General features: G+C 33.8%; 1 protein-coding gene across 1 annotated transcript in view; it reads right to left on the bottom strand.

Moving 5' to 3' along the window:
• Xrn1 (5'-3' exoribonuclease 1) overlaps nt 1–14,168 on the bottom strand; it is a 115,119-nt gene that overhangs the window by 82,277 nt on the left and 18,674 nt on the right. The window contains exons 6-13 of the mRNA XM_076867577.1: nt 14,083–14,165; nt 11,683–11,770; nt 11,431–11,599; nt 10,347–10,414; nt 5,891–6,028; nt 2,201–2,267; nt 1,872–1,977; nt 306–395 (exon numbers count right to left, since the gene is read on the bottom strand). Of these exons, the coding sequence (XP_076723692.1) occupies nt 306–395; nt 1,872–1,977; nt 2,201–2,267; nt 5,891–6,028; nt 10,347–10,414; nt 11,431–11,599; nt 11,683–11,770; nt 14,083–14,165 (809 nt within the window). The remainder of the gene's footprint in view (nt 1–305; nt 396–1,871; nt 1,978–2,200; nt 2,268–5,890; nt 6,029–10,346; nt 10,415–11,430; nt 11,600–11,682; nt 11,771–14,082; nt 14,166–14,168) is intronic.

The following is a 14,168-nucleotide window of genomic DNA, read 5'->3' as shown; positions in this document are numbered from 1 at the left end:
CATCTTCAGCTCTGATTTATCTAAATAGAGATTTTTACATCCTTAGATTAATAAAGACCTTTTATCATCTGCTAGGGCTAGAAGCATCTTTTTCAAATATTTTCATTTAAGAAAAGATTACCTGGGCAGAAGATATAGTTCAGTTGGGAGAGTGCTTGCCTAACATGCACAAGGCCCTGGGTTCAATCCCCAGCAAAACACACACACACACACACACACACACACACACACAAAAGACGATGAAGAAGAAATGTCTAAATGAGATTCTTACAGAAAAAAACATTTTAAAAAAGATATGCTCTTACCAGCTCCAGGACTGAACACCGTGATAGTAATAGTGCAAAATCCACTGTATCGCCTGAACATAACATGCAGCTTGATCTGCCAGAAAATCACTGAAAATAGAAAGGAATATTTTCATTACATTATTTTTTTTTTGAAAATAGGCCAGTGTCTCTAGAGCATATTTCCTCATACATTTTACCTCACATGGCTTATTAAGTCAATGAATTAACTACAAATTATATACTATTTAAAAATAACAATCAGAAAAACTTCAAGATATTAAAAAATTCCACCTTTCACATGAAAGGTTTGCTTTATAGTTTATCTACACCAACTATCAAGGCTGCTATGCATATTTGACTAGTAAATCTATGACACATTTGGTCTAAAGTTTAAAGACTTAGTTAATGAAATATTTTATCAAGCAGTACTGTTGCTCTCTTAAATAGTGGGGATGAGATGGGCACATCAGAAAGTTCTTGAAAAGCTTGGTTGTAGCAGCTAAAATACCCTTTGAAAAGTGCTACAGCTGCTGAGCAAGATTCTCTTCTAATTTCTTCTCTCAAAAACCAAATGCTATCATTTAAGGTTTGGGTAAAATCAATCTTTGAATACCAAGACAGGCACTAGTCTAAAGCCCAAAGTAGTTGCTTAAGAAATTCCAAGTCTCCATATTTCTGGGAGGTATGCTTTTATACATGAAATTATTACTTTGTTATTATAAAACAAATATTTCCCTAGGAATAAAAACAAGCATTTTCATTCCCTTACAGCAATCACTATACATTTTGCTATGTTTCTTTTCAGTCTTTTTCTTTTTAATATTTATTTTTTAGGTGTAGTTAGACACAATACCTTTATTTTATTTATTTATTTTTATATGGTGCTGAGGATTGAACCCAGGGCCTCGCACGTGCTAGATGAGTACTCTACTGCTGAGCCACAACTCCAGCCCTCTTTTTCAGACTCTCTTTATTTTAAGATGGTGTCTAGCCATGTTGCCCAGACTGGTCTTGAACTCCGGGCCTCAAGTCATCCTCCCACCATAGCCTCCTAAGTATGTAGGACAATAGGTGTGTACCACCACACCAGCATCAGTCTTTTTAATTCCTACGTTGATTTTTAAAAAAGTATTAATGAGTATAAGCTACATGTATGATTTTGTGTTCGGTTTTAAAATTTAAGTATCTTTCCATATTATTATGAAATTTCTTCAAGTACCAGTTTAGCAGCTACACAGATTCTGAAGATGTGGAAATGAGAGGGATGGTGACTGTGATGATGATGCAGAGGCTGATTACTGGGAACCTTCTTATTGGACATTAGATTAATCTTTTACTATTTTAAGTAACTTTGTAATAAGCTTTCTGTGTATAAGGACAAGTTCTCTATTTTAATTATAATACAAGTCAGAATTAATATCACCTTCTCCAAAACCATATCCTACTAGTTGAAATCTACAATAATTTATGAAACCAAAAAGTCCTTCTCTTCTACTACTTTGTCAGAATTGTGCTGTTTTCTGAAGAACTGCAAAATCTAATTTTTTTTTTTACTTTAAAGTAAAAGGATTGGCAAAAACGTACTCAGAGACTACATCAACCCCCATCTTTGTCATGTAATATGTTCTTTTATATTGTCGAAACTCAGTTTCAAATAGATCATCCTCTTCAGTCTCATCTTCTAAGTTATCTAGGGGGAAAAAGAAAGATAGTGACTGACAGTTATAAATATTCTGTTTTTCTTCTAATGCTTCTGATAAATGCATATCAAAGTTGATTCTTATAAGTTATCATAGCAATTTATCCAATTCAATATTACTAAATTAGTGTTGCTATATCAAATTATAACTATTCTGTCAAAGTAATAACATATAAAAAGTAATAACATATCAAACTATATAGTTTGTACTTACCCTTAGAAGCTACCACTTCACTTTCATTTTTGTCTAAAGCAGCCCAACATACAGAATTTTCCTGGCCCTATAAAAATTATAAATCATCATAAAATAAATGGTAAGATATATTTCAAGGGGATATTTAAAAAATGCTAAAACTAATTGAAATTACCCTTAAAGGAAACAATCAAGAACATGAAGAGAGAGCCTACAGAATAGGAAAAATTCTCTACCATCTACACATCAAATAGAGCATTAATCTTGAGAATACAGAAAGAACTCAAAAAACAAAACAAACACCAAAAAACCAAATAACTCGGGCTGGAGATGTGGCTCAAGCGTAGCGTGCTTGCCTGGCTTACACAGAGCACTGGGTTCGATCCTCAGCACCACATACAAATAAAATAAAGATGTTGTGTTCACGGAAAACTAAAAAATAAATATTAAAAAAATTCTCTCTCTCTCAAAAAAAACCAAAAAATCAAAAAAACAAAAAACCAAATAACTCAACTCAGTAAATGGCCAAAGGAACTGAAAAGATACTTCACAGAAAAAGAAATATGATTGGTCAACAAATATGTGAAAAAATGTTCAACATTTGTAGCAATTAGAGAAATGCAAATTAAAACTAAACTGGGATTTCATCTCACTCTACTCAGAATGGTAAACGTCAAAAATATAAGTAACAATAAATGTTGGTAAGGATGTGGGGAAAAGGTACACTAATACATTGCTGGTGGGACGGCAACTGGTGCAACCATTCTGGAAAACAGTAGGGAGATTCCTTAGAAAACATGGAATGAAACCACTATTGGACCTAGTTATCCTACTCCTCAGCATATACCCAAAGGACTTAACATCAGCATACTACAGTGTCATAGCTACATCAATGTTTATAAACAGCTCAATTCACAATAGATAAGCTATGGAACCAACCTAGGTGTGCTTGAACAGATGAATGGATAAAGAAAATATGGTATATATACTCAATGGAATATTAATCAGCCATAAGGAAGAATCAAATTATGGCATTTGCTGGTAAATGGATGGAACTAGAGAATATCATACTAAGTGAAATAAGCCAATCCCCCAAAACCAAAGTTTTCTCTCTGATAAGCAGATGCTAACACACAATAAGGGGTGGGAAGAGAAGAGTAGAAGTTCACTGGACTAGACAAAGGAGAATGCAGGGAAGGGAGGGGGGATGGGAATAGAAAAGTCAGTAGAATGAATTGAACATAACTGTCCTATGTTCATATATGAATACACAACCATTGTAACTCGACATCATGTATGACCACAAGAACTGCAAGTTATACTCCATGCATGTATAATATGCAAAACATACTTCACTGTCATGTATATCTAAAAAGAACAAATTAAAAAAATTTTAAAATTCTTAAAGAACTCTGTAAAAGCTTAAAAATAATAAGTAATGTATAAATGTTTTTGGTTATCAATTTCTAAAACTGTGTGTGTGTGTGTTTCTAGGGATAGAACCTAGGGCCCTGTACATGCTAGGGAAGCACTCTACCAATTGAGCTACATCCCCAACCCTAAAGCTATACATTTCTATCATGTAGAACTTAGAAGTCAGGTCATTTAAAGATAGATAAAGTGATTCTCATCAGTGTTACAGAAGAATACATTTGCCAGGTACAGTGGTGCACTCCTGTAATCCCAGTGACTAGGGAGGTTGAGGCAGGAGGATCACGAGTTCAAAGCCAGCCTTAGCAAAAAGTGAGGCGCTAAGCAACTCAGTGAGACCTTGTCCCTAAATAAAATACAAAATAGGGCTGGGGATGTGGCTCAATGGCAGAGTGCCCAAGTTCAATCCCTGGTATGTACTCCCCACCCCTGCAAAAAAAGAATGAATTTAAATCATTTATATTCCAAGAATATACTTAAAGAGTATCTTGTTTACTTAGAACAAAGTATACAATCAACATCAAATCCTTGTATCATTTATCAATGTAAGTATTTTTATGTGTCCAAAATTTAGGTTACTTTTAACATTCTATTCCTTTATAATTAAATTCAGTGGTTATAATATCTATTTTCAGTATTTCTGAATCCTGTCCTTTTTGTTTTCTGGTATTGTTCCAGGAATGGAACCAAGGGTTGCTTAACTCCTGTGCCACATCCCCCAGTCCTTTTTAAATTTTGAGGTAGCATTTTGAGCTATGATTGCTTATAACTCTCCAAGTTGTTGAAGCTGTGATCCTCTTGACTCAGCCCCCCAAGCCACTGGGATTACAGGTGTGTGCCACCGCACCCAGCTTGAATCCTATCATTCTTATGACTCTATCTTCCACTCCTTTATTTCTCTTTCATGCAATGCATTTGTTTTTCTATAACTCTTCCATCTATCCATCCTTCATATTCTGCTTCTGTTTTTCATCCATTGTGATCTCAATCCTTTCTCTCCTCTGTTTTTGGATTGCCTGTCAACTGCCAATGACTCCCATTATTAGTTCTTCCCATTTCCTTTTCTTCATCCAATTTATAGCCCCAACTGATTTCGTGTGCTTAGGCTATTTCTGCCTGTGTCTCTAACATTAGCCACATACATATGCCTAGAATATGGTCAAGTTTAAGGAATGAGTTGAGACAAGGAAATCAGGGATTACTGACATGTTAGTTCTGTGCATACAGGTTCACAAAGCATCGCAAAGCTTTTGATTAGGTGGAAAAAACACACAGGTGGAATGAAGACTGACCATTACCAAGTTCCACTAAGGAAGAGCTAAGTAATTAGAAAGACCATTCCAGGAAAAAACAGAATAATTGCCCCTCCTGGAACAAGACATATTAGATGTAAAACTACACAGAACCAGTATACTAAGGGGAGTGCAGGAAACTTTATCAAGATCCCATAACTATGGATAGGCTAAAGATAATTTCATAAGTTTTGTTTTCAAGACAACACAAAGACATTCTTTAGAATTTATTAGAGATGTTATGCAGGGCACTAGCATATTTAAAATAGTTCTATCATTTAATTATTAAGCAAATAACAGTTTATAAGATATTTTACCACTAATTACTCCTAGCCTAGCCTATTAATGTAGTTTATATAAAAATAATTTTTAAAAAATCAATATAGTTGATGTCTCATGACATTAAATGCTATAAATATGTACATTTTAAAACTAGTATGTTGCAAAGATGGTGGAATGAGATGGACATCATTGCCCTAGGTACATGTATGATTGCAAGAATGGTACATCTCTACATCCTGTACAACCAGAGAATTGAAATGTTGTGCTCCATTTGTGTACGATGAAATGAAATGCATTCTGCTGTCATGTACAACCAAGTAGAACAACAACAACAACAAAAACAATTAGTATGTTGGTCTTTTGTTTTCAAATAACATGGTTTAAATTATTATTTTTAAAAGAAAAGTAATTTTCTAGACTCTTATATTAAGAAATGTTTCCCACACTTATTTATAGAATGAAAAAGTGAAGATAAAACAACGTCCTTCTTCAAGGGTAAAAATAAATACTGTTAAGGATCAGATCTACATGAGAGAATCTAGTAGAGAAAAAGAAACCAAAACAACTTTTAACTACCTATAGGAAAGAAGAAATGAAAATGAAATAAGGCAACTCCAAAATCATAGAAGGAAAATGAGAAATAAGGAATATCAGTTTTATCTCACAGCTAAAAAAGTGAAAGAACACCTAACAAAAAAAAGGACACCTTTGGTTTTTTCTTTTCCTTATAGTTCTTGGCTTCTTCTGCTGCAACACCTGCTGCTTCGTTGAGGTACTTGTTACCAACTTTGCTTTCAAACCACTTTAGGTCCACAAAAACTTCACTGAAGTGCTCCCGATCAAACTGCACAAAAAATTTAAATCCATTTAAAAATGATTCAAGTACGTATCGAAGACAAACCAAACTTTACAGAATGACTATTTCTGGGACATAGGAAATTGGGGAATATTACTTTTTACACATATGGGGACCTCATTTTCCCTATGAAAATTAAACATAAAAAGGAAATAAAAACAGAATTTATAGGCCACAAAGAAACTTTTAGTAAATACAAAAAACTAATATAATTCCTTGTATTTTATCAGCTCATAATGGTATGAAATTAGAAATTTACACGAAAATACCTTACAGAGACTATATAAACACAGTGAGATTGAACAACACACTTTTGAGTGATGAATGTGTCATAGAAGATATTAAGGGAGAAATTAAAAAATTTTTAGCCTCGAATGAGAATAGTGATACAATATATCAGAACCTCTGGGACATTACGAAGGCAGTTTTAAGAGGAAAGTTTAAAGCTATGAGTGTCTACATAAGAAAATTAGAAAGATCCCAAATAATCAACCTAAGCCTTGATAAAGAACAATAAATCGATTCCAAAACCAGTAGAAGGAAGGTAATGATTAAAACAGAGCTGAAATCAATGAAATTGAAAATATAAAACAATACAAAGGATCAATGAAACAAAGCGTTGGTTCTTTGAGAAGATAAACAAGACATTTCTAGACAAATACTATCTGCTAAAACTGAATCAAGAAGACATAGAATACCTAAATAGACCAGTATTTTGTAATGAGATACAAGTAGTAATAAAAAGACTTCTAACAAAGAAAAGCCAAGATGAGATGGATTCTTTGATGAATTCCACCAAATCTTTAAAGAACTAATGCCCATACTCCTCAAGTTATTCCACAAAACAGAAAGGGATGGAAGACTTCCAAATTCATTTTACGAAGCCAGTATCATACTCATATCAAAACCAGATGAGGACATGTTAAGGAAAGAAAACTATAGACCAATCCTTTTTTAAAAAAAATATATTTTTAGTTGTAGTTAGACAAAATATCTTTATTTATTTTTATGTAGTGCTGAGAATCGAACCCAGTGCCTCACATGTACAAGGCGGGCGCATTACTAATGAGCTACAGCTCCAGCCCCTAGACCAATGAACTCAGATGCAAAAATACTTAATCAGATATTAGCAAACTGTGTTCAACAACATAGTAAGAAGATTATACACCATGACCAAGTTGATCACTTGTGATTTCAACAGATTCATAAAAGATCTCTGACAAAATTCAGTGCTCATTCATGATTAAAACACTGAAGAAACTAGGGATAAAAGGAAACTACTTCAACATCATAAAGGCTATATGTAAAAAACCCAAAGCAAACCTTATAATAAATGGGGAAAAACTGAAAGCATTTTCTTTAAAATATAGAACAAGAAAACAATGTCTGCTCACACTATTCCTTTTTAATATAATGCTAGAAATTCTCGCCAGTGCAATTAGGCATGAGAAGGAAATAAGAGGTATAAAAAGAGGAAAGGGGCTAGGGATGTGGCTCAAGTGGTAGCATGCTTGCCTAGCATGCGTGAGGCACTGGGTTCGATTCTCAGCACCACATAAAAATAAAACAAAGATATTGTGTCCACCTAAAACTGAAAAATAAATATAAAAAAAATAAAATAAAAAAATAAAGGGCCGGGGTTGTAGCTCAGTGGTTGAGCACTTGCCTCGCATGCGTGAGGCACTGGGTTCAATCCTCAGCACCACATACAAAAAATAAATAAATAAAATAAAGATACTGTGTCCATCTACAACTAAAAAAATATTTAAAAAATTAAAAAAAAATTAATAAAAAAATAAAAAGAGGAAAGAAAAAAAGTCAAATTATCACTTTTGCACATGATATGATCCTATACCTAGAAGATCCAAAGAACTCTAACAAAAGACTGCTAGAGCTACTAAACAAACATGGCAAACAGTAGGTTACAAAATCAACATACAAAAATCAATAGTTTCCTTATATACCAACAATGAATCTCTGAGAAGGAAATCAGGAAAATAATTGCATTCTTAATAGTCCCCAAATAGGGGGACTAGGAACAAATCTAACCAAGGGGGTGAAAGACCTCTACAATGAAAACTATAGAACACTGTAGAAAGAAATTGAAGAGTTCAGAAGATGGAAAAACCTCCCATGTTTGTGGATAGGCAGAATTAATATTGTTATAATGGCCATACTACCAAAGCAAATATAGATTCAATGCAATTCCCATCAAAATACCAATGACATTCTTCAGAGAACTAGAAAAAAATAGTCCTTAAATTCATTTGGAAGAATAAAAGACCCAGAATAGGAAAAACAATTCTGGGCCAAAAAAGCAATGCTGAAGGCATCACAATAGCAAACTTCAAATCATACTACAGGACTATAGGAACAAAAACTTGCATGGTATTGCCATAAAGACAATAGTACAGAATAGAAGACACAGAGACAAAAACCATACATCTATAGTCATCTGATCTTTGACAAAGGTGCCGAAAAATACACTAGAGAAAACATAGCTTTTTAAACAAATGGTGCTGGAAAAACTGGTTATCCATACATAGAAGAATGAAACTATAGATCTTGATCTCTCGCCCAGCACAAAAATCAATCCAAAATGAATCAAAGACTTAGGACTTAGATGAGAAACTATACAACTGCTAGAAAAAACATAGGGTCAACACTCCAGTACATAGGCACAGGCAACGACTTTCTCAATAAGAACCCTAAAGCTCAGGAAATAATGCCCAAAAGATGGGATGGCATCAAATTAAAAAGCTTCTGCACAGCAAAGGAAACAATTAGGAATGTGAAAAGAGAGCCTACAGAATGGGAGAAAATCTTTGTTAGCTATTCTTTGGACAGAGGATAAATATCTAGGATATACAAAGAACTCAAAAAAAACTTTATGCTAGACAAATCAAGTAACCTTATTAATAAATGAGTGAACAAATTAAATAGATACTTCTCAAAAGAAGAAATACAAATGTCTAAGAAATATATGAAAAAATGTTCAACATCATTAGCAAGTAGGGAAATGTAAATCCAAACTACACTAAGATTTCATCTCAGACTAATCAGAATGGCAGTCGTTAAGAATACAAATAAGAACAAATGCTAAAGAATATATGGAGTGTGGAACTGTAAATTAGTACAACCACTATAGAAATCAGTATGAAGGTTCCTCAAAAGGTTAGGACCACCATATGACCCAGCTATACCACTTCTCATTATTTACCCTGAAGAATTAAAGTCATCATACAACAGTGATACAGGTATATCCATGTTTATAGCAGCACAATCCACAATGGCCAAGATGACTAGATGCCCACCAACGGATGAAAAAGAAAATGTGATATATATATACATAATGCAGTTTTATTCAGCCATAAATAAAAACAAAATTATGTCACTTGCAGGAAAACAGATGGAACTAGAGACCATTATGTTAAGCAAAACAAGTCAAACTCTCAGAGGTTAAGTGTCCTATGTTTTCTTTCCTATGTGCGTGCTAAAGAGGAAAAGGAAAACAAAGATGGGGTTGAATCTCATAAAAATGAAAAGGAGATTAGTAGAGAAAAGAAATCAAGGGGTAGAAAGTGGGGAGAGCGAGGGAAAAAATGCTAGGAAGTGATAATGGCCAAATTATATTGTTATATTAAAATATATTTGTTATTATAAATATGTAACAACAAATCCCATCAGTATGTACAGTTAAAAAGCACCAATAAAAAATATGAGGGGAAGGGACAGAATTTAGGTGAAAGTATAATTAGCACCTGGGAGATAATTATAAAAGTTTTTTTTTCCTGCTATTGTTTAGTTGGTTACTGTTATGTTTTGGACGTGAGATGCATCCCAAAAGCTCCTGTGTGAGATAATGCAAGAAGATTTAGAGAAATGACTGGGTTATGACAGCCTTAACCCAATCAGTGAATTGATTTCCTGTTGGGATTAACTGAGTGGTGGTTGAAGAGAGGTAGGATGTAGCTGGAGAAGGTGGGGCATTAGGAGTGTGTCTTTGGGGTACATATTTTGTATCTGGTGGATGAAGTCTCTCTTGCTGTCTGATCATCATATGAGCTGCTTCCCTCCACCACATTCTTCTGCCATGATGTTCAGCTTCACCTCGAGCCCCAAGGAATGGTGCATGCTGCCTATGGGTTGAGACCTCTGAAACTGTGAGCCCCATATAAACTTTTCCTCAGTCTATAGTTGTTCTGGTCAGATCTTTTAGTCACATCAGCCAAAAGGCTGACTAAAACAGTTACTAACCATTTATAGCTACACTGGGGCAGGAAAACAAAAATGTAAAGTTACTTACATCTGATAGTTTCACAAGGTATTTCTCAAATCGAGGTAAGTTGAGATGTCCACTTTCATTAATATAACCTAAAAAGAAAAAAACCCAAATTTGTACTAAAAACTGACACATTTTTCCAACAATTCTACAAAATTCTTTCCACAAGCTGTTAAATGTCAATATTCTACTAATCAGGAAAAAACACTGTTGGGCAATATATAAAGCAGCCCTAGTTTCTTTGAGCTTTATATTCCTATAATATACAATATATTTGTATAGAAGCAAAAAAAAAAAAAAACAAAAACCAAAACAGGTTCACATGATAATCATCCTTCTATATTTCCAACCACACCTGGCAACAATTAAACTGTTCTAGAGTCTATCCAGATCATTTCAATTTGATATGTTAGCTTGGGAAAAAAACTAATGTTGTGTTACTCTGTTGTATGTTTTATTCAGCATCACTACTGTCTCCATATTTCACTTTAACTGAAAAAATCTTTCCTTCATATTAAATACTCTGATGCATATCTATTTAGAAAAACTGAATTTCAGCCAGGTGCAGTGGTGCATGTCTGTAATTCCAGTGGCTTGGGAGGCTGAGACAGGAGGAGGATCTCGGGTTCAAAGCCAGCTTCAGCAGACGCAAGGTGCTAAGCAACTCAGTGAGACCCTGTCTCTAAATAAAATACAAAACAGGGCTGGGGATGTGGTTCAGTGGTTGAGTTGCCCCTGAGTTCAATCCCCAATACCTTCCTCAAAAAAAAAAACAAACCAACAAAAAACTGAGTTCTACATTTAAATACGAAAGGAGTTAAGTGAAACCAACAAGTTCCCTTCGCTTTCTCAGGAAACTAAAATTAAATTAAAATTGAAAATTTTAAATTATATTTTCTTAGGAAATTTTTATATTAGAGTTATTGTGAGATATCAATAACTCTGATCACTTTCTTTCCTTGGGAATCATTGAAAATGACAACCTCATTGCTTGTAACCTTAGGCTTTAGTTTAGTTGGGCATGCAATTATTTAATGAATGAGTGACATTTTTAGGGTAAGACACTGCTAAATTAAAGTAGCCTCAAATGAATATTAAATTTTCTTACCCCCAAGTTCTGGAAGGATGGTAATATATGTTCCATAAAGAAGAGGCAGTGCATCATGATTAATATGTAAATGAGGTAGATGAGGGATAAAATCATTGCCAACCAGAAATCCCATCAAAATCCAATCATCTATAATTCTTTCAATATCATATTTAAATGTGATCTTTGCCTAAGGTAAAATGGAAAACAAAGTGAAACCCTGTACAGGTTTCTGCATACAAAACCTTGGCCCATGGTTATGTTAATACTTACTTTTAACACTGAAAACTCATAGTCAATATATTCTCTCATTAAAGACAAGTGTAAAAGGTGAAATGTGGTTTCTTCTGGTGCACACACTCTGTAATCAATCAGATGATCAAAACAGAGTAAATTACATTTTAAGCTCTAAGTTGAAAAATGTAGCAAACCTTAAATCATAATTATCATTAGGAGACAGTTAAGTCTTGTAATTAAAGCATATAATTTATGTAAAAGTAAAAATAATGTAACATGGTAAAGTTAAAAATAATTGACTTATATTATGCCTTTTGTAGAAGGAATCTCAGCATTCAGAAGTCTCAAGTAATATATAATAAAACTAAGAAATCAGTGACCTGGCTCATTTAAGGTTAGCCATTAAGAGAAAGCACACATAAGAGTGAATACATATTTTTACATCTCTTTCAGTGTAGTCCAAGGCACAAGGTGAGGCTTTCTTTTCTTTCTCTTATTTGAATTGGTAAAGGGTTCTATATTCCTGATTATCAGCCTATAAACTGTATTTAACTATAAGTAAGACTATAAAGAAATGATTGCAAATTAAATAGTTCATATGCCATTCATTCACAAGCAAGATTTATCCCAAGAATTCAAGTATAGTTCAATATGAGAACATCAGCTTAATATATCACATTAATAGAATTAAGGGAGGGCTGGGGTTGTGGCTCAGTAGTAGAGCTCTCGCCTACCACGTGTGAGGCCCTGGGTTTGATCCTCAGCACCACATAAAAATAAAATAAATGAAATAAAGGTATTGTGTCCAACTACAACTAAAAAATAAATATTTAAAAAAATAGAATGAAGGAGAAAAAATTCCTCATCATTTTTCAGAAAAGCATCTGACAGTATTCAATATTCTTCCACAATAAAAATATTCAGCAAGGGGCTGGGATTGTGGCTCAGTAACAGAGCGCTCGCCTAGCACGTGCAAGGTGCTGGGTTCAATCCTCAGCACCACATAAAAATAAGTAAATAAAATAAAGGTATTAAAAAGTATTCAGCAAACTAAGATATGAAAAGACTTTCCTTAGTATGATAAAGGGCATTTATGAAAACTCACAGTTAATGTTTTACTCTATGGTGAAAGAGTGAAAGCTTTCCTCTTAAGATCAGGAACAAGAAAAGGATGGCTACCTTACCACAGCTATTCAAACTACTACTCATCACTTTTCTGGAAGTCCTAGCCAGAGTAATTAGGCAGGAAAAAGAAATAAAGGGAATTGAAATTGAAAAGAATGAAGTAAAACTAAATCTATTTACTGATGGAATAATTCTACACACAGAAAATTCCATAGAATATACACACAGACATACATACAAAACCTAGTAGGGCTAAAGAACTAATTTAGCATGTATGGAGGGTATGAGATCAGTACCCCAATATCAGCTATATTTCCATATACCATCAATGAACAATCTGAAAAGGAAATTAAGAAAATTATTCCATTTATAAAAATATTCCAAAGAATAAAGAGTAAATAAAGAGTAAACATAACCAAAGAGTTAAGAGTTGTACACTGAAAACTACAAAATGTTGAAAGAAATTAAAGGAGAGACAAGTGAATGGAAAGACATCTTAGGTTCATGGCTTAATACCAAAATGCTCAAAGAGATCTACAGACTCAATGCCATCCCTATCAGAATCACAACGATGTTTTTCACAAAACCAGAAAAATCTATCCTAAAAATCATATGGAATTTCAGGAAACCCTGAGTAGATGGACAAAACACTCTTGAAAAAGAATAAAGTTGGAGGTTGTACTCTTACTGATTTCCACTACAAAATTACATTAATCAAAACATGGGTACTGGCATAAAGATATATAGACCAATGTAGTATAATGAAAAGCCCAAGAAATAAATCCTTGTATACCATGGTAAAATGACTTTCAACTAGGGTCCAAGAGATTCAACAGGGAAGGACAGTCTTACCAACAAATATTGCTAAGAAAATTGGAGAGCCACATGAAAAAGAATGGAGTTGGGCCTTTACTTTTGCCATATACAAAAATTAATCAAATGTACTAAAGTCCTAAATGTAAAAGTTAAAACTATAAAACCCAGGGCTCAGGATATAAATCAGTAGTATAGCTCTTGCCTAGCTTGTACAAGGCCCTGGGGTTCAAAACCCAGTGCTACGCAAAATCCAAACAACAGCAACAACAAACCTATAAAACTCAATCTTTATAACATTGAATTTGGTGATGATTTCTTGATATTACACTAAAAGCTCAGGCAACAAAAAGAAAAGATAAATTGGATTATATCGTAATTAAAAACTTTGGTGTATCAAAGGACACTATGAACAAAACAGATTACATACCTGTTAAGGGATTATAATCCAAGCTAAATTTCTGTTCTTTCTTACAACATGAATGCTATGTGATTTACCTTTGTGTTTTTTTGCCACCAAATCGAACTTCTTCTCTTAAAAGAGAAAAATGTGCCTCGTGACTTGTTAATCCAAGCATGATCTG

This window comes from Callospermophilus lateralis, chromosome 10, assembly GCF_048772815.1.
Source record: "Callospermophilus lateralis isolate mCalLat2 chromosome 10, mCalLat2.hap1, whole genome shotgun sequence".
Taxonomy (NCBI): Eukaryota; Metazoa; Chordata; class Mammalia; order Rodentia; family Sciuridae; genus Callospermophilus; species Callospermophilus lateralis.
This window is presented reverse-complemented; position numbering and strand designations above follow the sequence as displayed.